Source organism: Lutra lutra, chromosome 1 (assembly GCF_902655055.1).
Source record: "Lutra lutra chromosome 1, mLutLut1.2, whole genome shotgun sequence".
NCBI classification, from domain to species: domain Eukaryota; kingdom Metazoa; phylum Chordata; class Mammalia; order Carnivora; family Mustelidae; genus Lutra; species Lutra lutra.
In genome coordinates this window covers 215238425-215260598 of record NC_062278.1, presented here as the reverse complement: position 1 = coordinate 215260598, position 22174 = coordinate 215238425, and the positions used below count along the sequence as shown (strand labels likewise).

At 55.4% G+C, this 22174-nt stretch overlaps 3 protein-coding genes across 11 annotated transcripts; 2 read left to right on the top strand and 1 right to left on the bottom strand.

Annotated features, from left to right (window-relative positions):
• Window positions 1–159: 159 nt before the first annotated feature.
• On the bottom strand, window positions 160–2698 carry TMEM205 (transmembrane protein 205). 5 transcript variants are annotated; one of them, XM_047701952.1, is made up of 4 exons: window positions 2661–2698; window positions 1782–1890; window positions 1514–1677; window positions 160–528 (listed from the first exon to the last, which is right to left on the bottom strand). In XM_047701952.1, the coding sequence occupies exons 2-4, from the start codon at window positions 1879–1881 to the stop codon at window positions 223–225; spliced, it is 570 nt and encodes a 189-aa protein (XP_047557908.1). In that variant the 5' UTR covers window positions 1882–1890; window positions 2661–2698; the 3' UTR covers window positions 160–222. The 5 variants fall into 5 exon arrangements, with proteins under 5 accessions (XP_047557908.1, XP_047557875.1, XP_047557891.1 ...); XM_047701919.1 differs by lacking the exon at window positions 2661–2698 and adding an exon at window positions 2351–2654; XM_047701935.1 differs by lacking the exon at window positions 2661–2698 and adding an exon at window positions 2385–2654.
• A 53-nt stretch (window positions 2699–2751) lies between these two features.
• Window positions 2752–8571, top strand: CCDC159 (coiled-coil domain containing 159). Of its 2 annotated transcripts, XM_047701905.1 has the most exons (11): window positions 2752–2857; window positions 5299–5332; window positions 5615–5703; window positions 5792–5873; window positions 6077–6272; window positions 6901–6968; window positions 7045–7121; window positions 7441–7562; window positions 7789–7868; window positions 8207–8320; window positions 8482–8571. In XM_047701905.1, the coding sequence occupies exons 1-11, from the start codon at window positions 2771–2773 to the stop codon at window positions 8484–8486; spliced, it is 954 nt and encodes a 317-aa protein (XP_047557861.1). In that variant the 5' UTR covers window positions 2752–2770; the 3' UTR covers window positions 8487–8571. The 2 variants fall into 2 exon arrangements, with proteins under 2 accessions (XP_047557861.1, XP_047557850.1); XM_047701894.1 differs by lacking the exons at window positions 7789–7868; window positions 8207–8320; window positions 8482–8571 and adding exons at window positions 4127–4237; window positions 4359–4585 and having other exon boundaries at window positions 2752–2864; window positions 6883–6968; window positions 7441–7678.
• A 492-nt stretch (window positions 8572–9063) lies between these two features.
• On the top strand, window positions 9064–17590 carry PLPPR2 (phospholipid phosphatase related 2). Of its 4 annotated transcripts, none has more exons than XM_047701870.1 (9): window positions 9064–9181; window positions 11418–11497; window positions 12212–12400; window positions 12512–12647; window positions 13484–13755; window positions 14691–14867; window positions 15678–15800; window positions 16097–16148; window positions 16282–17590. In XM_047701870.1, the coding sequence occupies exons 2-9, from the start codon at window positions 11432–11434 to the stop codon at window positions 16623–16625; spliced, it is 1359 nt and encodes a 452-aa protein (XP_047557826.1). In that variant the 5' UTR covers window positions 9064–9181; window positions 11418–11431; the 3' UTR covers window positions 16626–17590. The 4 variants fall into 4 exon arrangements, with proteins under 4 accessions (XP_047557826.1, XP_047557804.1, XP_047557815.1 ...); XM_047701848.1 differs by lacking the exon at window positions 9064–9181 and adding an exon at window positions 10499–10634; XM_047701859.1 differs by lacking the exon at window positions 9064–9181 and adding an exon at window positions 10499–10634 and having other exon boundaries at window positions 11377–11497.
• Window positions 17591–22174: the final 4584 nt, after the last annotated feature.

The following is a 22174-nucleotide window of genomic DNA, read 5'->3' as shown; positions in this document are numbered from 1 at the left end:
AGCAGGTGCTCAATAAAGGCGCACCGTTACAGGAAGAGCTTGGGGTGTGCAACAGCTAACACCCCAGATCATGCCGCATGTTTGTGGTAATGAAGTCCCTCGGCTCTACCTTTGCCCGCCCCTCTTGCCCACTTTCCAGCTGGAGAAAAATGACAGCAGCCCTTTCCAAAGAAGTGTTTATTCACATCTGGGGCCTCAGCAGGGCCCGAGAGGAAGTGGGCGTTAGAGGCTCCCAAGGCCCAGGGCAAGGCTTGCAAGGCAGAGCCCATTGCTCAGGAGACAGCCCAGATTGCAAATGGAGGACAGGCCATGGTAGCGGAAAAAGGTCTGGCGGAGGACACTGTACTTGGGGTCCTTCTCCCGCAGCTGGCGGTAGGGGTCGGGGCCCTGGTGGCTTCCAGGTACCTCCCCGCCCAGACCCCGCTCCTTCTCCACCCTGTGCAGGGCCCACATGGCAGTTGTGGTGCGGGGCTCCAGCCAGCGGGCGTTGACGGCGGCCAGTGAGAGGCTCAGGAGCATCAGGCAGAGCTGGCAGGGTGGTGGGAAGAGAACAGGGTGAGTCAGGCTGAGGAGGCAGGAAGGAAGGGTCCCAGGGAGGGTCCTCCTGCATCCTCAAAACCCAGAGGGGGATGAGACAGCATTAGATTAGATTAAAGCTAGGCCTCCCTGTCCTTCCCCAAACCCACTCTAGAGGCCCCAAACAGAGCTCCAGCTTTCAAACCAGCAGCTCCCAAGGAAAGGTTCCATCACCATCTCCTCTATTCACCCCCTCACCCAAAACCTTCTGAGCCTTTCCTCCTCTGATACCCAGACTGGAAGTTACCAAACACAGCCTTGTCTCCACCCTGGGCGTATCTCTCTGGCCAGAACCTCTCTTCCCCAGATTGGGACAGAGCACCATAACTCTTTCCCCCCAAAAGAGCCTAAGACAGGGCCCATCTCCTCAATGGTCCCTGCCAGACTCCAGAAGCTGAGATTGGGCCCACGGGGAGTGAACAGAAAGTCCTCAAAGTTCTAGTTACCCCAAATCCTCTCTGTCTCTTTGGGATTATTCTCGAAACCCTTGTCAAGCCTTTCCTGCCCGCATCTGAGGAACGTAATGGGGGCAGGGGAAAGGCAGGATAGAGAAATATGAGATGCAGAGATGGTTCCCTTCCTTGTGGCTGGGGAAATGTGTGGGGGGACTGTAAATTCCCAGTCAGCCTGGTTTTTAAACAATGAGCTGGGGTCACTGCCCCAACCTAGCTGAGTCACCACAACTTGGCAGCAGGCCCAGCCAGGGGAAAGAGAGGGAGCAGCAGCCAGCAGGGAGACACTGAGGAATAGATAGGGCTGCTAGGGATAGTTGTGCAGGCTATGCACTGCTCAAGGGTATCCAGAGCCCAGCTTTGTTTCCACCAGGAAGGTGCAGTTGCTTGTTTGTTTTTTAATTCTCACAAAGGTGTAGCCATAGGTACTCAGTGGGGTCCTGGGAATGGATGTCCAGAAGACAGTGGAGCCCAAGCCCGCATACCTGGCTGGCCTCCCAGAATGTGAGCTGAGTCCAGGCATGTTGTGAAGCCAAGATGCAGAGGTTGATGAAAGCACAGCCCATGGAGATGTTAAAGTAGAAAGGGAAGAGTTTGCTCTGCACAAGGCCAAAGGTATGTCGGGGAAGGCTTCGGAAAAGCAGGAAGCCTGTAGGGTATAGGGAACCACATGCCTGTTAGGACACTTCCAGGTCTCCTTTCATTCTTGTCTACACCCTGGGTACCCATGATGTTCAGGTGGAGGGTCCCTACCTGAGATGAAGGTCACCCACATTTGCATGCCCCAGGCCCCCGACAAGACCAGTAGATGGACCATCTTAGTCAGGCTTCCTGGATTCCCACTTTCCTCCATCTTGCAGGCCTGGAAAAGAGGCATCGGGTCTTTCAGAGTTTTACCTTTGCCCCATGGTCTTCAGCCTGTGACCCTGCTTAAGGACAGGGTCACAGCTAACCCATCAGAGATAAAGGGCTACCAGCCCGGGAATGCGGGTGGGGAAGACCCAGAACAATCCTGAGACAACCTCCAACCCCACCTCTCCAAATGTCAGCCCTCAAGATCTCATGCTCTCTGGACCCCCAGCATCCACGCCGTCACCGAGACCCAAAAATTTCAGTTTGCCCCAGCAGCTCAAACTCGCAGCTCTGGGTATTCAGATATCCCCCCACTGACTCCCAAAAACCAGCCCAGTGACCTAATTCTAACAGTAAAGACCCCTGGTCACATCTCAGGGTCCCAAATATCACCAGAAATATCCTCAAAACACCTCCGGACACCCCATCTAATCCCGGGAAACCCCAAATCTCATCCCGAGGACACCGACCCTGTCACTGCACCCAGACCTCAACCCTCAGCACCCTGGAGTCCGAGAACAGAAGTGCTGGGCCAGATCTCGGGGGCCGGGTGGGCTAGGCTCACTACCTCACTCCTGTGCTCGCAGGTGGGCCGCGGACTTCTTCAGTCCTCTCCCGAGCATTCATCCCGCCTCCCACTGAGCCCGAAGCCAATTGGATCGTAGATCTGCCACCTCCCGTACCACCCTCTTAGATATTGACTAATCGATTAGCGGAAAACAGCCTGGAATCCCGCCCCCTAGCCTGACTTTTATCCAATTACGCCGCGGCTCCTAAGACCTGCGGAAACAGGAAGGCTCCAATAAGGCCTTTGGCTGCATCGGCGGGGGCGGAGCTAAAGTGTCAGCCCCACCCCTCTCTGTGACTACCTTCAGGCTTCGCGCGTTTTAATGCGATGGTGTCCCCACGGGATCAAATTTCAGCGTCACAGCTGGGGACTGGCTTCGCGGTCCTTGAAGGGAGAGCATGAGCAGGTGGTATGTGGTAGGTGGGGTGGAAGGGGGTCTGGAGCCCGGCGGGCGCAGGATTCTCGCCCCGGGGGGCGGGGCTCAGATTAATGACCCCGCCCCCTTCCCTCCAAGAATTCTCTCGGAGACAGCGGGAGAAAACGCCTGACGCGGGAGGGGAAAGGGGAAGAAGAGAAGGGGGCTCGACTGGGGACCTGCCTGCAGTTGGCGCTCAGAAATGCATCTTCTCTTTTCCCTTTCAAGCCTCCCAGGGCTCCTTTGGTCCCATTTCCCAGGTTCTCAGTGTGACGTTAGAGGACACTTTCCCAACACTGTATGTCAGGCGCTGGCATAGGTCAATTTACTTAATCACAACAACCCAGTAAAGTGGCTGGTGTGGCATTCCATTTATATAGCTGGGGACACTGAGGCATGGACAGGTTTGGTAAAATGCCGACATCACACAGACGGGAAGGGGCAGAGCAAAGATTCCAACCCAGGCCACTCAGCTGGAGAGTCCCCTGGCTTAATCATCATGTTGTACTGCCTCTGGAAGTGCAGGCTTCCTGAGACAGTGATTCTGGAAGGGGTAGCCCAGAACATTACGGGCAGAAGAAAAGCTCCCAAATCATAAGACGAGTGTGAAGTGAGTGCTTGGGATAATGCCCAGCACTCAGTGAGGTGCTCAGAAAATAAAAGCTTAAAAAATTGATTAAGGAAGATTTTATAGAGCTGAGTTTCCTCCAGTTCCCAGCCTCAGCTAGCACAGGGCTTCGAATCCAATTCTCCTGACATTTACTAAATAGATATGCCTTGTCTCTCCTGCTCATACTCCATGGCTCCCACTTTACCTGGGGAGGCAGATCTAAATTCCCCAGTTTGGTTTTCAAGGCCTTGCTTGAGTTGACCTGCTAACCTCCTCCTGCTTCCTCTTGGACCCTACTACCTTCAGCCATCCTGAATTTACCAGCACACAGCATGTGGTTCCACACCTCCAAGCTTTTGTCCATGCTGTTTCCTGCCAGGAATGCCTTTCCATTAGTGCCCAGTGTTAAGATCCTTTTTTGCTTTTAGGCTGTTCTGAGGCCTCACTTTCTCCTGTGGGGGTCTTCTGGATCCTTCTCACTACCCAGCCCAGTGCCTGGGGCTGGGATCATCTTTCATTCAGCTCCTGCTCCTGCCATAACTGGGAGGCCCTGTGTTCAGGGCTGAGGCCTCTCTGGGGTATTAGGGAAGGTCTGGGAGTGTCAGGACTTGGGGGCTGGTCTCAGTGCAGCCCCCTGTTTCCCCCTGTTGAAGCGACCCTCTTCTGGCTGGCCTACCCCAGGACCCTGACTACTCTGTGCTCTGCTACTGCTCATCTCCCTTGCCCTCCAACGGGTGTTTGCCTGCTAACGGGAAGTGTGACAAGTACTGGGGTTTGTTGAGCGGCTTCCCTGGGGCTGGGGAGTTGGGAGGGGCTGGAGTGGCTCTGGGTTGGTCCTCAGAAAGCCCTCACCCCTTCATTCCCCCAACCACCCGCCCTGTTCAGGCTCTTCCTCAGACAAGACCTTGAATTATACAATTCACTGGTCCAGGACCCCAGAGCCAGAGATCATGGGGCCAGCTTCTTCTGAGAACACAGTGCCGAGTATAGACTGGAGGCTAGAGAGGGACTTGGAGCCTCAGTCGTATGGGTCTCCCATCTTCCAGAACCCAGACTCGCGGGAGCAGTGTAATGATCAGGACCTTCTGAAGAGGCATCACAACACCACTAAGGTCACCCGCACCCGGGAAACACCTCCCAGCCATATTCTACCCCTGTGGGGCTTAGGGAGGGGAACCCCGGGGGGGGGGGTCTTTCTCAGGAACCCTTATGATGTGTGACTTCAGCACCCAGAAAAGCACCCAACGCTCAGCCAGCCCACATTAAAAATGTCTTAAATGAATGGATGAAGGGATGAATGGAGCGGATGTGTGATTGTGTTTCTTAGAGAGTGATACTACCTGTGACAGTTTCTGGACTTGACTGCCTGTGGGTCTGTGGTTATGGCTGCGTGTCTCAGTTGAGTGTGAGTGGATCCTCTGAGGTTCTTAACCACCTGGAGTGCATGGCTGTGTCTGAGCTTGCCTGGCCGTAGTTGTGTTTCAATGCTTATGTGCCGTTGTGCTTCGGGGCTGTGGGAGCTCCCTGGAGACACCGTCTATGTCGTTTGCCCTTAAGGAGGAGGGCCATTACCTGAGCCCAGTCCAGACACAGGACTCTGCAGATGTGTTGTTGGGGGCAGCCTCCACGTCTGCACACAAAGGGGACAAACCACAAGAGTATACTTCTGACCATGTGTGGGCTAGTGGGGGAGGGGTGCACTCGGGGTCTGGGACACCCAGGACTCAGCAGACCCAGCTCACACCCAACCCCACACAGTGGGTTGGGGTGTGCGAGGAGAAGCACAGGGATGAATTTCTACTACCCACATGTCCTCCTTTCCTAGAAGCCCTTGGAGACCAACTCTTCCAAAGTCAAAGGTGAGAACCTTCTCTCCCGACAAGACTATGTTTGGAAGACCCGCTGGTTTTACCCTCATCCTCTGTCCCAGCCTGGGGGGAGCTACACCACCCGTGCCCACTTAGCCCTCCCCCAGCCTCAGCTGAGTCTTGCCCCTGACCTTGGCCCGAACTCCTGTCTCTCCCTCAACCTCAACAGACCCCAACCCCTCGCCCTCCCCTGAGCTTCTGCTGGTCTCTGACCTGAACTTGCCCCTGCCCCCACTCCTCCTAGCCTCAGCTGACCCTTACCTCTGCTCATAGTTAAGTCCACCATGATGATTCCTGACTCCCAGAAGCTCTTGCGCTGCGAACTGGAGTCACTCAAGGCCCAGCTACAGGCCCAGACCAAGGTGAGGCTCCTCTGCCCTGCCCTGGGCGACCTCTGGCCCTGTTCCCCCACACCTGCTCCTGCCCCCAAGCTTGACCTCTTCCCCGCAGGCTTTTGAGTTCCTGAACCACTCAGTGACCATGCTGGAGAAGGAGAGCTGCCTGCAGCAAATCAAGATCCAACAGCTTGAAGGCGAGGACTGGCCAGGGGTTAAAGTCAGGCTGGAGGCTGGTCCTGCTGGTGTCAGCTGGGTTAGCCCAAAGTGAAAGAAGTTGGGTGGGTCTTGGGTCAGGGTCAGGGTCAGGGTCAGGTTCTGGTCAGGGTTAGGGCCAGCTGCATTCAAAGGTGGGCTCATGTGTGGTTGGGGCTCAGTCATGATCCCATCTAATTTGCAGAGGTTTTGAGTCCTATAAGCCGCCAGACAGAGAAGGAGGGACACAAGTGGGGTGTGGAGCAGGGACGCCAGGAGCTGTATGGGGCCCTGGCTCAAGGCCTTCAGGGGCTACAGAAGACCCTGCGTGACAGCGAGGAGGTGCAGAGGACCCGCACCACTCACTGCCTGCAGCTGCTGGCCCAGGAGATCCGGGACAGGTGGGCGTCACCAGGAGGGCAGCCTGGAAGCTGTGGGAGAGAAGGGAGGCCAAGAGAGGGAGCCAAAGGGGGGATGTGGGATGAGACAAATGGGAGAGGCCTGAGTAAGGAGACCTGGGGGCCATGGAAGGTTTGAGGGACAAGATGGGGGGATGAGGAGGCAGTGGGGAAGTGTGGGAAGCTGGGAGGCCAGATGGCAGGAGGAAGGAGGAGGGAGACTGGAAGCTGGAGATGAGATGGGGAGGGAGGCCAGGATATCAGGAAACTGGACGTGATATGGGAAGCTGGAGGGAGGAGAGACTGAGGTTGGCAGAGGCTGGGGAGTTTGGGAGGTCAGAGGGGCAGAAGGTGGGGAGACAGAGGCCAGACAATGAGAGGCTGAGAGAATGGGATGCTGGAGGTCAGGAGGAAGGGACAGGGGCTGGGAGATTGGAGGTGGGGAAGTAGAGGCAGGAGGGGCAAGGTGGACAGGCAGGTTGGGGGAGGGGACAGATCCTAGGGGGATGGGAACATGACAGTTGGAGGAGGCTTGAGGAGGCAGGTGGGCAAAAGGGAGACCAGAAGACCGGGAAATAGAAGGCCAAAGGCTGAGCAGGGAATGTGGGTCTAGGCTGCACTGTCCCCTCAGCAAGAAGTTCCTGTGGGAGGAGCTGGAGCTGGTGCAGGAGGAGGTGACCTTCATCTATCAGAAGCTCCGTGAGTGCCTGGAGCCCACGGTCAGGAGGGGGTTCCTTCTGCTGCTCTGGCCCCCCTGAGTCCTCTCCCCCTACAGAGGCTCAGGAGGATGAGATCACAGAGAACCTGGTGAACATCCAGAAGATGCAAAAGACACAGGTGAAGTGCCGCAAGGTGAGTGGAGAGGGCTGGGACCCTATGTGATTTGGGACATGGGACTCTCTGCTGGCCTCCACTGTCATACTGGAGCCAGAAGGACTGGGTTCAAATCTCGGCTCTGCCACTTAGCAGCTGCGGGACTATGGTCAAGTCACTTCACCTCTCTGGGCCTCAGTTTCCTCATCCGTATAGTGGGTATGAGCAGCTGCATGGACTGCGTGCAAAACACTTTGAGGGCCTCCTGACATATCATCAGTGCTAAATAAGGGTTGCTTTTCACCATTCTGGTTCTTACCACTGTTGTCTCACACACACTTCCCACCCCCGGCCTTAGGTCCTGACCAAGATGAAGCAGCAGGGGTATGAGACATCCAACTGGCCGGAGACCGAGGAGGTGCCATCAGGAGGCAGTGGCTCCTGGAGGGATGACCTCCAAAAGGAGCTGAGTGACATATGGTGATGCCCCGCCCCCACTCTAACCTCTGACTCCTGACCTTCAACTGCCTTGCCTTCCCACCAATCAGATCCAGCGGTGACTACCAGAACTGGAACCCACCCAGTCCGGGCTTCCCTCTCCCCCTGGGACTCACCTCCACCACCACACCCCCCCCCCCCCCCCGCCCCTGGTCCCCGCCATGCCCCACCCCCTGCCCAGGACCCCCAGCTCCCTGTCTCCCTGCAGGTCCGCTGTGCACATGCTGCAGAACTCCTTTGATGGCCTCATGTCCTCTGGGGGCTGCCCCAGGGCCTCGAACCTCAAGGGTGAGGGGGGATGAGGTGCACTCTGGGCTGTAGGGGGGGTCATTCTCCAGTTTCACACATGGCGGTCATGTTCAGAGGCTATATTTGGGGGTCACATCTGTTGGGGTGTTTTGGGTCCCATTAAGATTTCCATCCCGGGGTAACTCAAGATCACTGGGATCTTTTTAAAGGATCTGCGCAGTAAAATTCAAGGGTCCCTGAGGTCGTCATACTTTGGTATCACCTTGGGTCACATTCAAGTGATGTAAGGGACACAGGCCCCTGATCACAATGCCACTCAAGGGTCACATTCAGGGTCTGTGGGTGAAAGGCCAGAATTGCACCTGTTGCTCCCGCAGGCTACAGGGGGCACCAAGGCCTGAGCCCTCTGTTCCCCTCGTGGGACTCAGACTCAGACTCAGACCAGGACCATTCCCAGCCACTCTTCATCAAAAGCCACTCCTTCCCATCTGGTACGGAACCTCCCCTGCCCTACCCCACCCTTTCTCTCCTGGCTTGCCCTCCAGTGCCACAGAAGGACCCTTGAAGCTCCCAACCTGGGCATCTGCTCCCTGATTTCCGGCCCTTGGGTCCTCAGGACTAAGCTGGGCCCTGACCCACTCTCTCTCCACAGCCTGAGCAGCCGGGACTGCTCTCCCTGAAGACCCCTCCAGAGAGAAAATAAACTAGCCAAGACCCTCTTCCACCTGTGGACTGTTGCTCCTGCTGCTTCCTGTGCCTGAGAATGACCACCCTCACACCCAGTTTCCTTTCCAGTGTTGGGGAGGGTGTGGGGACCCCAGATGCTGTTCAGAATGTGTAGGCTTAGGGGACAGTGTGAGGCCAGATTTAATAATAACAAGGTCAGGGGTCAGTCTGTCCAGATATGAGAATCCAGAGGGCCCTGGCGCTCTAGTCTACTGCCCCAAAGGGGAAACTGAGGCACAAGGAGGGAGGGTCGAGGTCCAGGGTCACGCTCGCACCCTGCCCTCCTCCTCCCCTCTGCGCCCCCACCGCCTAGTTCTCCCTCAACCTGCACCCTTCATTCCCTCCCAAATTTGTCCTAACACTTTTCGGCCCCACCAAGAGCAACAGAGGCCCCGCCCCGGACCATGCTAATGAGACGCCGCGAGTCCCCGCCCGACTGGGTTATGCAAATGAAGCGCCAGGAGGCCCCGCCCCTCGCCCCTTCGCTGAGTCTGCGCGGCGCTGCCGGGCCGACGGCGTCTCCCATCTCCGTGTCCGCCCGCGGGGCCTGCCGTCCGTCAGTTCGTCCTGTCGCCCGGGTGACGTCTAAGCGGAGCGGGGGCTCAGACCGTGACAGCCTCGACCCGGTGAGGGAGAGGGGCTTGGGGCGCTCCCGGCATCCCCTCTCGCGGGCTACCGACCCTCGGTCTGTATGGTTCGGCCAGGGTTCGGCTCCTGCGGGTCGGGTCCCTTGTGGGTCCGGGCCAGGGAGGGGGAAGGGAGGCAGTGAGCTGGGGCTTGAGAACCGGCCTCGGGGAGGGGAGCGCGGAGATGGGGACCCCGGGCCGGTGAAGCCAAGCGGCAGGTGGTGAGGGTGACTGTGATTGTGTGCTTGTCATTTTGTGTCAGTGTGTGGTTGTGTAACTGTGATTGTGTGGCTCTGGGGATGCCTGTGTGGTAGATGGTCTGTGTGGTGGATGTGTGACTCTCCTGTGGCTGTGATTGTGTGGCTGTCATCACGGGTATCACTCTGAGGGTGTGTGTGGCTGTGTTGTTGTGACTGCTATCCCTGTGACTGTGTGAGGCTGTCTCGGTGTCTGTACAGTTGTGTGCATATGACTGCCATTGTGTGTTCCTTCTGATGGTGTGTGGGGGCCCATTTCTATGTCTCAGTGTGTGGCTGTGATCATGCGCCTTTTTGTGTGGCTCGGTGTGCAAATCCGTGTCGCGGTCCACGTATGTGCCCTTGTGGTGGCCATGTGGCTGAGCTCGTGGATGACATCGTCTCTCCTGTGAGTGTCAGTGTGGCTGAGACACTGTCGCTGAGTGCCTGGTTGTTGGGGGTGTGACACTGTAACCGGTTTATGACCCCCATTGTGTGTGGTGACTCTTTTTGATGTAACTCTTCCGTGTGTTGGCAGCCCTGAGGCTCTGTCCCTGGTGACAGGGGGGTGAGCGCTGGTGTGGGGCTGTATGCGGGGCTGTGAAGTGTTTGAAGGACCTCCCCTTGTGTCCCTGTGACTGTGTGTGTGTGTGGGGGGGGAGTTGTTTGATCTGTGTGGGTGTCTGTGACAGGCTGTGTGCACACTGTGCCATGTGTGTGAGTGTACAGTTGTGTGTTGTGGGTGTTGGGCACCTGTCTGAATGAACAGGCCTGTCTTGTTCACCACCAGCAAAGTGCCTGTAACCCAGCAGGCACTGGCTCCTTGTTGGTGGGATGGACAAATTCTGTACTCTGTGTGTGTGTGTGTGTGTGTGTGTGTGTGTGTATGTGTGTGTGGTGGTGGTTGGGGTGGAGGCCGTGGCTGAGTTGTATACTCTAGGGATGCCGGCATGTGTGATTGTGTCTCTGGAAGGGTGAGGGGCCGTGGCCACGTGGGCATCTGAGATCTCTGGTGACCCTCGCCCCGCATGTCACACTGCAGAGCAAGCTGCGTGGATGGGGCACTGGACCCAGAGTGCCTACCCTCACCTTCCTGGGCCTCAGTTTCCACATCTGTGCAATGGGGTTGACCATCCCTGCCCTGCTGGCCGCCAGGAGCGGCTGTGAGTCTGTGGGTGTGGCGGAGGCCTGTGGGAAGCCATAGGGCCCTTTCACAGGTGAGGTCAGCCTGGGAGAATGGGTCGAGCAGGTGTGGCTCTGTTGGCCCCTCAGTGCTGGGGACTGAGGTTCGATTGGGGGAAGAGGAGGCTCGTGGGGAGAAGATAGCCCCCTTGTGAGACAGCAAGGCCGACAGTCTGGGAGGAGGGGAAGTAGGGGAGGCATCTGGGATCCGAGGGCCTGGCCATCAGCCCGAACCAGTCAGGCACAGCCCATGGGGACAGGAAAGAGAGGCCCCTGTGGGCCATGGGGAAAGGGACTTAGAGGAGGAATTTGGTGGGGGTGGGGGACACAGAGCATGGGGTCCCTTATAAAGTATTTGAGGAAAGAGGATGGGGTCCCCTAAAAACCCTTGGGGGTGAGAACCCTTCTAAGTGGGCCCTTCTCTGTGGGGGAGGGGTTCTGTTTAGCTGGAGAAGTCTCTTCCAAGGGCTGAGGGGAGGTGACCTGTGTAGTAAGAAGGAGAGACCCTCCTAAAAGGCATGAGGTCTGAATCTCCTATGTGGGCTGTTGGGGGAGAAAACCATTGTAGAGCCTCTGGGATCTGGGCTGGGGATGGGCTGAGCTGCTTGTGTCGGGAGGCCTCCAAAGGGCAGGATCCTAGACATTCAGAGTCATGGCCAGAAGGCGCAGTGGGTGGAACCAGGGCTCCTTTGTAGTAGTTCTGGGGCGGGGGTGGGGATGGGGGTCATGGTGTGGCCAGAGGACTCTACTCAGGCAGGTGACCGGAGCCTCCCCCAGGCCCCGCCCTGGCGGTCCCATTCCCTTCCCACGGTCCACAGGCCCAGCCTTCACCATGGCAGGAGGGAGACCTCAATCGAAGAGGAGTTTCTCCATCATTCCCTGCTTTGTCTTCGTGGAGGTGAGGAACCCAGTAACTCTCTCCCCGCCCCCCCTGCCCATCTGCACCCCAGACTCACTCCCAGACCCTCAGCGGGGAGGAGGCACGTTCAGAAGTGACACTCCCAGGGTTCCAAGCCTGCTCTGTCCACCCTTAGTGCAGAACTCTGGGTACCTCCCATCCCCTCTTGAGTTCAGCTTCCTTGGCTGTCAAAAAGGCGTCATCAGAGTCCCTTTCTCCTAGGGCAGTTATGAAGGTAAGATGTATTAATTCACGGAAGGGGTTTAGTATGATGTCCTGCTGCCAGTAAGGATTGTACTTCTGAGAGCTGCCAGCACTTCTGCCAGTAGTAGTATCTTTTCCTCTGTTGGTCTGTGTTCTCCTCCCTACCCACTAGCCCCTCTCTTTGGTCTGAGCCCTGGCCCAGTCCCCACTCACTCTCCCCCATCCTATTTCCTCTCTCCTTTCCATTCTACTAGTCCCTTCTCTTTCTCTCCTCCTCCTTGCCCCTCCCCTGCCTTCTCTTTCTGTTCCTTTCATTTTGTGTCTCCCAGGTCCAGACGACTCCCAGCTTCTCTCTGTCTCTCCCACCCTTTGTATCTCCCCCAGTCTTGATCTCTCTGTCTCTCCTCCCCATCTCGGTCTCTCTCCATCTCTGTGTCTATCGCCATGGACCCAGCCTGGACCTGACCTTTTCTCTTCTCTCTCTGTCCCCCTGCCATGACTGGGTGGCAGTCAGTGCTTCTGGGCATCGTGGTCCTGCTTGCTTACCGCCTGGAGTTCACGGACACCTTCCCCGTACACACCCAGGGGTTCTTCTGCTATGACAGTACCTATGCCAAGCCTTACCCGGGGCCTGAGGCTGCAAGCCGAGTACCTCCTGCACTCATCTATGCCCTGGTCACTGCTGGGCCCACCCTCACGGTGAGACTGGGGGTAGCCTTGGTCAGACCCAGATGGCAGGAGGGCCAGGTGGAGGTGGGTGGAGGGTTGGCTTTGAAGGCCAGGAAGACCCCGCCTTGATCTTGCCCACAGATCCTGCTGGGGGAGCTGGCGCGTGCCTTTTTCCCCGCGCCACCCTCAGCCATCCCCATCATCGGGGAGAGCACCATCGTGTCGGGGGCCTGCTGCCGCTTCAGCCCCCCACTGCGGAGGCTGGTCCGCTTCCTGGGTGAGTGATGCAGCCAGGGGGTCAGCTATGCAAAAGAGGTATGGGCTAGGTTCAGCCATAATAAGAATTTTACAGGGAAGAGGGCCTAGAACAGCCATGATGATGACCTCGTGAGGCAAAGAGGGATGTCGGTAAGGCCAGGCACAATGGAGGTTCTAGGCACAGTGGTAGGCCTAAGCCAACCATGGTGGCAAATGTCAGGGCCCCAGATTGCTACAAGGAGAGTATCAAGGCAGAAAATGGGGACACAGGCCCAGGCCAAAGACCAGCCCAACCTCTATCTCACCCCAAGCAGGAGAATGAGAACCCGGTGTGGGGTCCCAGCCACAATGAGTGGCCATGGTGTAAGAGAAGGGCAGAGCTCATCCAAAATGGTGGTCCTGTGACAGAGGACTGGAGCTCCAGCTCTGGCTGATTGTTGATCCAGGGAAAAAGTGATCAATTCAATAACAGTGAGCCCAGGGCAGGTGTATAAAGAGGCCTAGAAATACCCACAGGATGGTCTTCAGAGATTTCAGGCATGAGCCCAGTCCTGATGTCATGCTGCTGAGGGGTCCTAGCCCAACTATATTGGGGTTCCAGGGGAGGACCCACTCCTGAGATGGTAGTAATCTAAGGGGGACAGAAGCAAGAGGCTCAGGGTGCCCTCACATTCGTCCCAAGGGGGGAGGACCTTGGCCCAGGGATAATGGGATATGGCTTTAGGGGGATTTGCAGCTGTGCTTTAATGATGGTCATAGGAACAAGGCGCCCGGATGAGCCATAGGGGCTCACAGGAGGAGGGCCCTGGGGTATCAGGGGCCCAGCACGATCTCCCTCTCCCACTTTACCCCCAGGGGTCTACTCCTTCGGCCTCTTCACCACGACCATCTTCGCCAACGCGGGGCAGGTGGTGACCGGCAACCCTACACCGCACTTCCTGTCGGTGTGCCGCCCCAACTACACGGCCCTGGGCTGCCCACCGCCCTCGCCGGACAGGCCAGGGCCTGACCGCTTTGTCACCGACCAGGGTGCCTGTGCCGGCAGCCCCAGCCTGGTGGCCGCTGCGCGCCGTGCCTTCCCCTGCAAGGATGCCGCCCTTTGCGCCTATGCAGTCACCTACACAGCGGTGAGCCCCAGAATAGGGGCACATAAGTGGGAGGTGGGCGGCCAATGGGCAGGAGGCCACTCTGGACTGGAAACTCTGATTCCTTCCCAGGATAAAGACACACCCCAGTGCTGTGACACTGCCCTGAGGGTGGTCCCACTCTTGGGCAGGAAGGTCCCTCAGACTACCTCTTTTGAGTCGGGCCACGCCCCCTGGCCCGGGAATGCCACACCCAAGGGAGGTTGTTGGCTCCGCCTGTGGGACCAAAACACTGTTCTGGAGCCCTGTACTCCATTCCCTGGAGCCTAGCCATACCCCTGATGCGACAGGTCCCTAAATTTTGGCTGGGAGACTGGGCAGTTGGGCTTTCAATTCGGTCCCCTGGAGCCTGGGAGGGAGGACCCTCCCCCAACATCCCCATCCCGCTTTGTCCTTGCCCTTTCTAGATCTGGCCACGCCCCCGACTTGACCGACTGGGACTTCCTCTGTCCCCAGCCTTTCCTTGGTTCGCACCTCCTGTTGCTTTGCCTCCTTTTTCTGGCGTCCAGGACTAACTAGTTTCTATTCTTGTCAGTGGATCCCTGGGGCTTGGGGGTTCCACCTCCTGGAGTTCCTGGACCTGCCCCCCCCCGCCCCCCCGGCCGTTACTCCACGCTCTGGTTCTGAAGCGGTGGGCTGATCTAGCAAGCATCTTTCTCCATCTGTGACTGGTCCTGGGGAGCCCTGGGCCCCAGACTCTGTCCACTGCTCTTTGGTGTCCAGACCACACCCCTATCCCTGAAAGGGCCCGCTGGGAGTTCACGTCTCCATCCACAAACTCCAGTCCCCCTGGCTCCGTAGCTCCTGGCCACAGCCTCCAGCCCCAGTGCCATTCCCAGGGATTCTGGCCACGCCCTCCAGCCCGGAAGGCGGTAGCCACCTGCCATGCGTCCCCCTGACTGGTCTGGCTCCCACAGATGTACGTGACGCTTGTGTTCCGCGTGAAGGGCTCCCGCCTGGTCAAACCCTCGCTCTGCCTGGCCCTGCTGTGCCCCGCCTTCCTAGTGGGCGTGGTCCGCGTGGCCGAGTACCGCAACCACTGGTCCGACGTGTTGGCCGGCTTCCTGACAGGCGCTGCCATCGCAACATTTCTGGTGAGCCACCTTGCCATCCCATCCATTCCAGTATGGGAGACCCTCTATGAGCTCTCTGACCCAAGAAGCTGGACCGAACAAGAGTGAAGGGTGTGGACTCTGTGTGACCTTGGGCGAGTCCCTTTATCTTACCCTGCCTGATGTTTTCATCTGTGAAATGGGATGACAGGACCAGGGTATGTAGCGTGAGGTCCTTGCTTTGAGTGCAGAATTTGAAAGCCCAATGAAACACTGAGTAATCAAGATAAATAAAGTTTTAATGACATACTTTTTAAAAACCAAAAGTAGGGACGCCTGGGTGACTCAGTGGGCTAAGTCGCTGCCTTCAGTGCAGGTCATGATCCCAGGGTCCTGGGATCGAGTCCCACATCCGGCTCCTTGCTCAGCGTGGAGCCTGCTTCTCTCTTTGCCTCTGCCTGCCACTCTGCCTGCTTGTGTGCGTGTGCTCTCTCTCTTTCTGACAAATAAATAAAATAAAATCTTAAAACAAAAGAAAACAAAACAAAAACCGAAATTAATGCAATAACACGTGATGTCCAAAATATCAAAAACTTAAAGGACAGAACCAGATCCTGCCTTTGCACCACTTGGCCTTACTTGCCTCACCCTGTCATGACCTGTGGAATAGATAATAATAGTACCTACCTCTTAGTAAGGTAGAAAGAACAGTGCTTGGCACATAAATGTATTGGAAAATGTTAACTGAAAACCTGAGCCTCGGTTTCCTTATCTGAAAAATGGGGATGATATTTATGCCACTCCTACATTATCGGCTTCAGGCCTCAACATGTCCCTCTCACTCTGTCCCAGGTCACATGTGTCGTACACAACTTCCAGAGCCGGCGGCCCTCTGGCCGAAGGCTCTCCCCCTGGGAGGACCTGGGCCAAGCCCCCACCATGGACAGCCCCCTCGAAAAGTTAAGTGTGGCCCAGGTAAGGGGGGCCGGGGTCTGATCCCGGCTGGAGAGGGTGGTAGGTGGAAGGGGACCAAGGAGGCAGGAAGTCAGGCAAGAGGTGGGGGTCTCCAGGCCTTGGGGAGGTAGAGGGATTACTTGTCTTTGTGGACCTTGGTCCTGGGGGACAGTCACACAAAATAGAAGGGTGTGTCTTGATTAATCCGGAAAACTCTAGGTCTTTTCCACAAGCTCTCTGCCTGATGAGCCCCTCATGGCTGTGGCCAGTGGGGCCCAGGGGGCCACTAGCCCCTTCCCTCTGCCTCTTTGTCTCAGGAACCCGAAGCCTGCAGGCCGCATTCGACACCGGCACGGCTCACCCCATCCAGTGAGTGTCGAGGGAGTGGGGGGATAACCGGGGGGACTTCCAGGTCGCAGTCACTGCCACAGAGGTCTCGCCTATGCTCTCGTGGCCCCCTCCCAAGCTTTCTGATCCCCTGACCTCTGACCCTGACCCCCAGAGTCGCAGAACTGTGCCCGCCGTGGCCACCTGATCCCCAGCTGCGTGTCCTCCAGGGCTCCAGCCATGTGTTCGTCGCCCCGTGTGCCCCGCCCTCGATTGAGGTCTGAGCCAACGCCCCTGCCCCTGCCCCTGCCCCTGCCAGCACCAACCCCCAGCCAGGGCCCCTCACCCTCCTCCCCCGGGCCTGGGGGGCCGGGTGGGGGTGGCGGACGTGGTCGGAAGTTGCTGCTGCCCACGCCCCTGCTTCGGGACCTGTACACCCTTAGCGGACTCTATCCCTCCCCCTTCCACCGGGACAACTTCAGCCCTTACCTGTTTGCCAGCCGTGACCACCTGTTGTGAGGCCCCGATGCCCTCCCAGAATCTGCCAGGCCCCCTTTCCTTCCCCGCCACACGTGTGGGTGCGTGTGCCATGTGAGTGCCAAAGCCCTCTGTGCACAAACCAGCCTGGCCTAGGCATTAGAGGCTGGCTGGAAGGACATTTGGGGGGCCCCCTGCCTCTCTTGCCCTCTGGGACACCCAAGTGGGCATTACTGGGAGGTGGGCCCTTGCCCCTAGGATTACTCTTTTAAGGGCCAAAATCTGACCCCATTGGCCATTGCTCAGCCAATGGGAGCCCCCGGTTCTAAAATTTCTACTTAAAAGTAGTTTACTCCAGCCAGTGGGAGCCTCCCCTCATGTCTTAGAATCCTCAGGCAAGAGGGTAACTCCAGTTAGTGTTCAGCGTCTGAACAACCAATAGGAGTCCTTGGTTTTCGGAATTTCTAGGATGGGTGGGTATGATTCCAGTCAATGGGGGACCGCCAATGTCTAAGGACAAGCAAAGAAGAGGGAGATGGGGTCATCCTTTGTCATCGGGTCCTCTCTCAGATTCAGAAGAGTCCAGCTAGAGATGGGGGGCAGGCTCCCCCATGGCAGGGTCCTTGCGGCACCCCTTCCTCTCTTAGCCTCTCCCCCATGTGCAAACTCTCAGTCCCTCCTAACTCCCAACTTATGCAGGGCTTGCCCCAGTTCAGAGGTTTTGGGGTTCAGGGTGCTGTCTCCCCTTGTCTGTGCCCAGATCACCCCAAACCTTTCTGTTATTAGGGCTATGGGAGGAGACTTTTTTTGCCTTGGAATCTACCCTTGTTCTTTCCACTGCCCCCCATCCCGGGCCCCAGCCTCCTGCAGATGTGCCATCATGCGGGGTATGGGTGGAGCAGAGAGGCCTCCCCTGCCCCAGGCAGCCAAAGGCAGTGGGCAGAGGAGACACTGCCCCCCTTTCCTGCCCCCTCCTTATCTTTAATAAAGACCTGTTTGTAACAGAAGTTTGGCCACCTGCCTTCCTCCTCCCCCAGGTGTTGGGGCATAGAAGAATTTAATCATTGGTATGTAGCCAAGGTGAGACTGGGAGTGTGTTTATTGTCACAGTGGATCTGAGAGTGATTATGGAAAAGCAGTGTGGGGTCATTGAGCCAGCGACTTTAAATCGTGGCTCAGCGTTTCCTGGTTGCATGTTGCATGACCTCGGGAAAAGTTAATTAACCTCTCTGTTCTATTGTTTCCTTATCTGTCAAATGCAGACAGCACCACAAGCTACATTTAAGGCACAAAAACACCTAGTGAGGGGCCTCACATGACTGTCTCCTCCAGGCACCTAGCCTGTTTCTGACTATGGCCTGGGTGCTGAGGACACGTGGAATAGGGTGAAGGCACTAGGAGCCCCCATGCCAACCCCCTAGCTGCATGGATGGGAGCAAGGGTTCTACTTGTGACATCGTGCTGAGACACAACCCTTGAGGACCCAGTGGAAACCAGGAGGCATGAAGGCACAGACCTCCTCACAACTCCACCATGGCTCTGAAGGGCTTCCAACAGGCCATTTGGGGCATGGAGTCATTCAGGAACTGGGAAAGTGTTCTCTGCTTCCCTTCCCTCCATTCTATTCATTCTATTCATTCATTCATTCATTCAGCAAACACTATGGATCACCTACTGTGTGCCAGGTGCTGCGTTGTTGGCACAGGGGCTGTAGCAATGAACAGAACGGACACAGATTTCTGCATTGGGGGCTAACACTCTAATACATGAGACAGACAACAAGATAAATAAACTAGATACAGAGTCACAATTCCAAATTCCAAAAACGTCTGAAAAGCAAAATTGTTTCATAACCCATTTGTGACAAAACCTGGCCTCTACTGATATAAGGTTATTATAGCTTTTATTTATTGAAACTGATATGAGTATTCTTATGTTTCATTCCAGATAAAGGAAAGTGTTTGATTTTGAGATGTTATCCCAGGCCCCACTAGGGATGCAATACAGAGTATTATACCATAGTACCTTTTTAAAAAATCTGAAAAATTCTGAATTCCAAGCTCTAGGACCAGGGGTTTAGGTCAAGGTTTGGGACCTCTGATGTATTAGATATTGATAAGTGGTAGGAGAAAATTCAAGCTAGAGAAGACAATGGGACAACTTCGGGATGGGGGCACAGTTTGCAATTTAAAGAGGCATGAAGGAGTGAAGAAAGAGCCATGTAAATATGGCGGGGGAAGGAAAGTTTGAGGCAGAGGGAACAGCAAGCACAAAATCCCTGAGGTGGGAACCAGCCCTCTGTGTTCAGTGAAGAGGCTTAGGGAAGAGACAGGTAGAGGGAGAGGAGATGGGGTAGGTGTTGAGGCTGATTGTTGGGCATGGGAAAGGAGATGGGAGCATGAGAGGGCTTAAGGCAGAGGAGGATAGAATCACAGAGCCCCCTTCTTCACAAGACAGATCTCCTAATTTCAGGGATCGTACCCCTGAGGGCCATGTTTCCTTCTGTCCCATAGCTACCTCCCCGAGGGCAGGAAAGAAGCAAAACTTCAGCACAGCGGACAGCACTCCAGCCAACCCCAGCTAGCGCTGTCCGCGGTCCTGAAATCAAGTGCTGGCCAAGAAAGGGTAAAGTGGGGACTGCCAGACACAAAGAAGCGTTCAGGTCTGCTAGAGAAGGTGGAGACAGCCGGCCTTGCCTTGTCCACACCCCCATCCCAGGGTGGATAATTTTAGGTAGAAAGTCCAGACTAAGGTAGACGTACTTATTCAAAAACACTTCTCGACATGCCCCTGTAGGTTCCACGGAATCTCTAACTCAATGCAACCAAAACCGAGTTCTGGTTTATAATGTAAGTCAGACCACAACCCTCCTCTGCCCAAAGCCTCTTGTGGCTGGCTCCCCATGCATTCTGGTAAAAGCCAAAGTTCTCCCAGTACCTCAGGGCCTTTGTGCTTAGAGGTGCTACCACTTGGAATGTTCTTCCCCCTCACATCGACATGGTTTGCTCCCTCAGCTCCTTCAAGCCTTTTCTCAAATGTCACCTTCTCAGTGAGGCCTGCCCCTACCACTCTATTCCAAATTGCAAAAACCAAACAACTGGTCCTTCCAGCTCTTTTTTACCCTGTACAAAATTTGTTTTGCATACACTTGTCATCCACTCACAGACTATTTAAACTCCTCATTATGCTTAGTGGCCATTAGCTTCTCCCTCACTAGGATGTCAGCTCCACAAGGACAGAGACTTAGTTGTCTTCTTTAAAAAAAATTATTTATTTATTTATTTATTTATTTGAGAGAAAGAGCATGAGTGGGGGGAAGGGGCAGAGAGGGAGGGAGAAGCAGACTCCCTGCTGAGTAGGGAGCCTGATGCAGGGCTTGATCCCAAGACCCCAAGATCACAACCTGAGCCAAAGGCAGATGCTCAACAGACTGAGCCACCCAGGCGCCCTCTTAGTTGTCCTTTCACTCCTGAAGCCCTGGTGCCTAGAACAGTGCCTGGCACACAGTAGGTGCTCAATAAAATTTTATTAAATGAATTAGTCACTTGATGCTGAAAAACGAGGGAGAAACACAGACTGATTCTGAGCTGTTTACTCTCCTATCCCCTCACACTTTGGTCCTCCATTCTCCTGGGAGCTTCTCTACAGCAAGGGTCCTTCCATAAGGACATGAAGACAGGCATCTGAGAAGGGAGAGAAAGAAGTGCTATGTGTACAAGAAATATGCCAAACATCTGCATCTCTGCCAACTTCGTCTACATTTATGAGCACCTGTCGTGTGCTGGGTGCTGTTCTAGGAGCTGGGGGTGGGGGGCTCAGCAATGAGCAAAAGAGAGAAATTCCCTGGTGGAGCTGGCGTTCTAGTGATGAGAGAGGCAATAAGGACATAATATTGGAAATAAGTTGTTTGAAAAGAAATAAAGATGGATAAGAAGCTAAAGTTTGTAGGGCATGCACGTTTACACAGGTGATCAGGAGAAGGCTCCTAATAGGCTGTATTTGACCAAGACCTGAATGGAGTGGGAAAGTGAGCCACAGGGATATTTGGGAGCTGAGTGTTCTCCGCAAGGGAATACCGAGTGCAATGGGGTTGTGTTGGCCATGCTCCCGTGTATGTAACTGCACGACTATGTGATACTGGTGTCACTACTGGGTGCTTGTGCATTTGGAGTGTTGCAAAGTGGGGTGAATCATGGGTTGTGCATCTTTTGGGGGGGTTGAGATGGTGAGTTTGACAAGGAGTGTAACTGCTTCGTGTGTGTGTGTGTAGAGAGCGCTGCGGGCACATTAGCTGAAAGGAAAGGTATCTATGTGCATGCATGCGTGTGTGTGTGTAATAGCAATGGTATGGCTGTATCAGTGTGTGTTTTAATGTGTGTGCAATGGAAAGGGTGTGGGGACGTAAATGTGGGAGAAAGTGTGCATGGGATGCTTTGTGTCAAGGTAGGATAGGGCTGTGAACATGTGGGTTCTGGAAGTAGAATATATGCAGAGATGCCATGGTGTGTGCGTGTGTGTGTGTGCGCGCACGCGCGAGCATGAGCGCGCACGTGTGCGTGTGTGGAGAGGGTTGTGGAGGCTCCTAGATGTGTGGGTGGGTGTACTGGGGGATGCTGTGGAGCTGTTTTCTGGCCCCAGAGAGAGAAAGACCAGGAAATATCAGTTCCGCCCCGCCCCCCTGGGTCTCCTGGCAACAGCACCACTTTGAAGTTACCAGGAGACAGAGTTGCCAGGGCAACAGGGGTGAGTGGCAGCTCTGGGGCGAAGTCTGGGTGAGACCCAGCCAGCCAGCCATCACTTAATCACTCACCTTGTTCCTCCTCCTTTCCCAGTTTCTCATCAATCCTACCTTCCTTTCTTCATTCATTCGTTTAACAAGCATATATTAAGAATGTACAATGATCTAGTCACTGTTCCGGGAGCTGGAGGCACCTAAGTGAACAAGAAAACAAGGTCTCTGCTTTGGCTGTCCCTTAGTCTTCCACCCTCTATGTGTGTCTTTGTCTCTCCTGGCACCTTTGGTCTATGGTCATGCCTGTCCCCCTCACTCCAAGTAAAACCCCGGGAGTCCCAGGCCAAAGAGGAAGCCAGCTGAGACTCCTCTTCTCACAGACCCTCAGAGGTTGCTCACGAATGTTTCTGAGCCTGCAGCCTCCAACACAAGCTGTGCCAATACTAAGGTGCAGATAAAGAAACACACAAGCTTCTCCATCACTCACTTTCTTAGTTGTCATTGGGTGACATCAGCAGAAACACACACAGACACATTCATCGCAGTATTTCTCTGAGATATCATGAGCTCCATTTTACAGGTAAGCAGACAGACTGAAGCTAGGAGACTTTAAGTAATGTGTCAGTGATTAGGACCTGTTTCCTTCAACTCGTGACCCTTATATTTGTCTGATTAGCTGATTAGTTGACAATAATAATATTCGTGCTGCTTCCTCAGCCGACTTGGGCAAAGAAGGGCCTTTTCTCCCTGAAACGCCTCCATTCCTGCTCCCTCAAACTAAGTTATTTGCCCCTTCATCGGGGGAGGAGCTAGTAAAGGCCTATCTAACTTTGACGGCAGACCCACGAACCAATGGAGA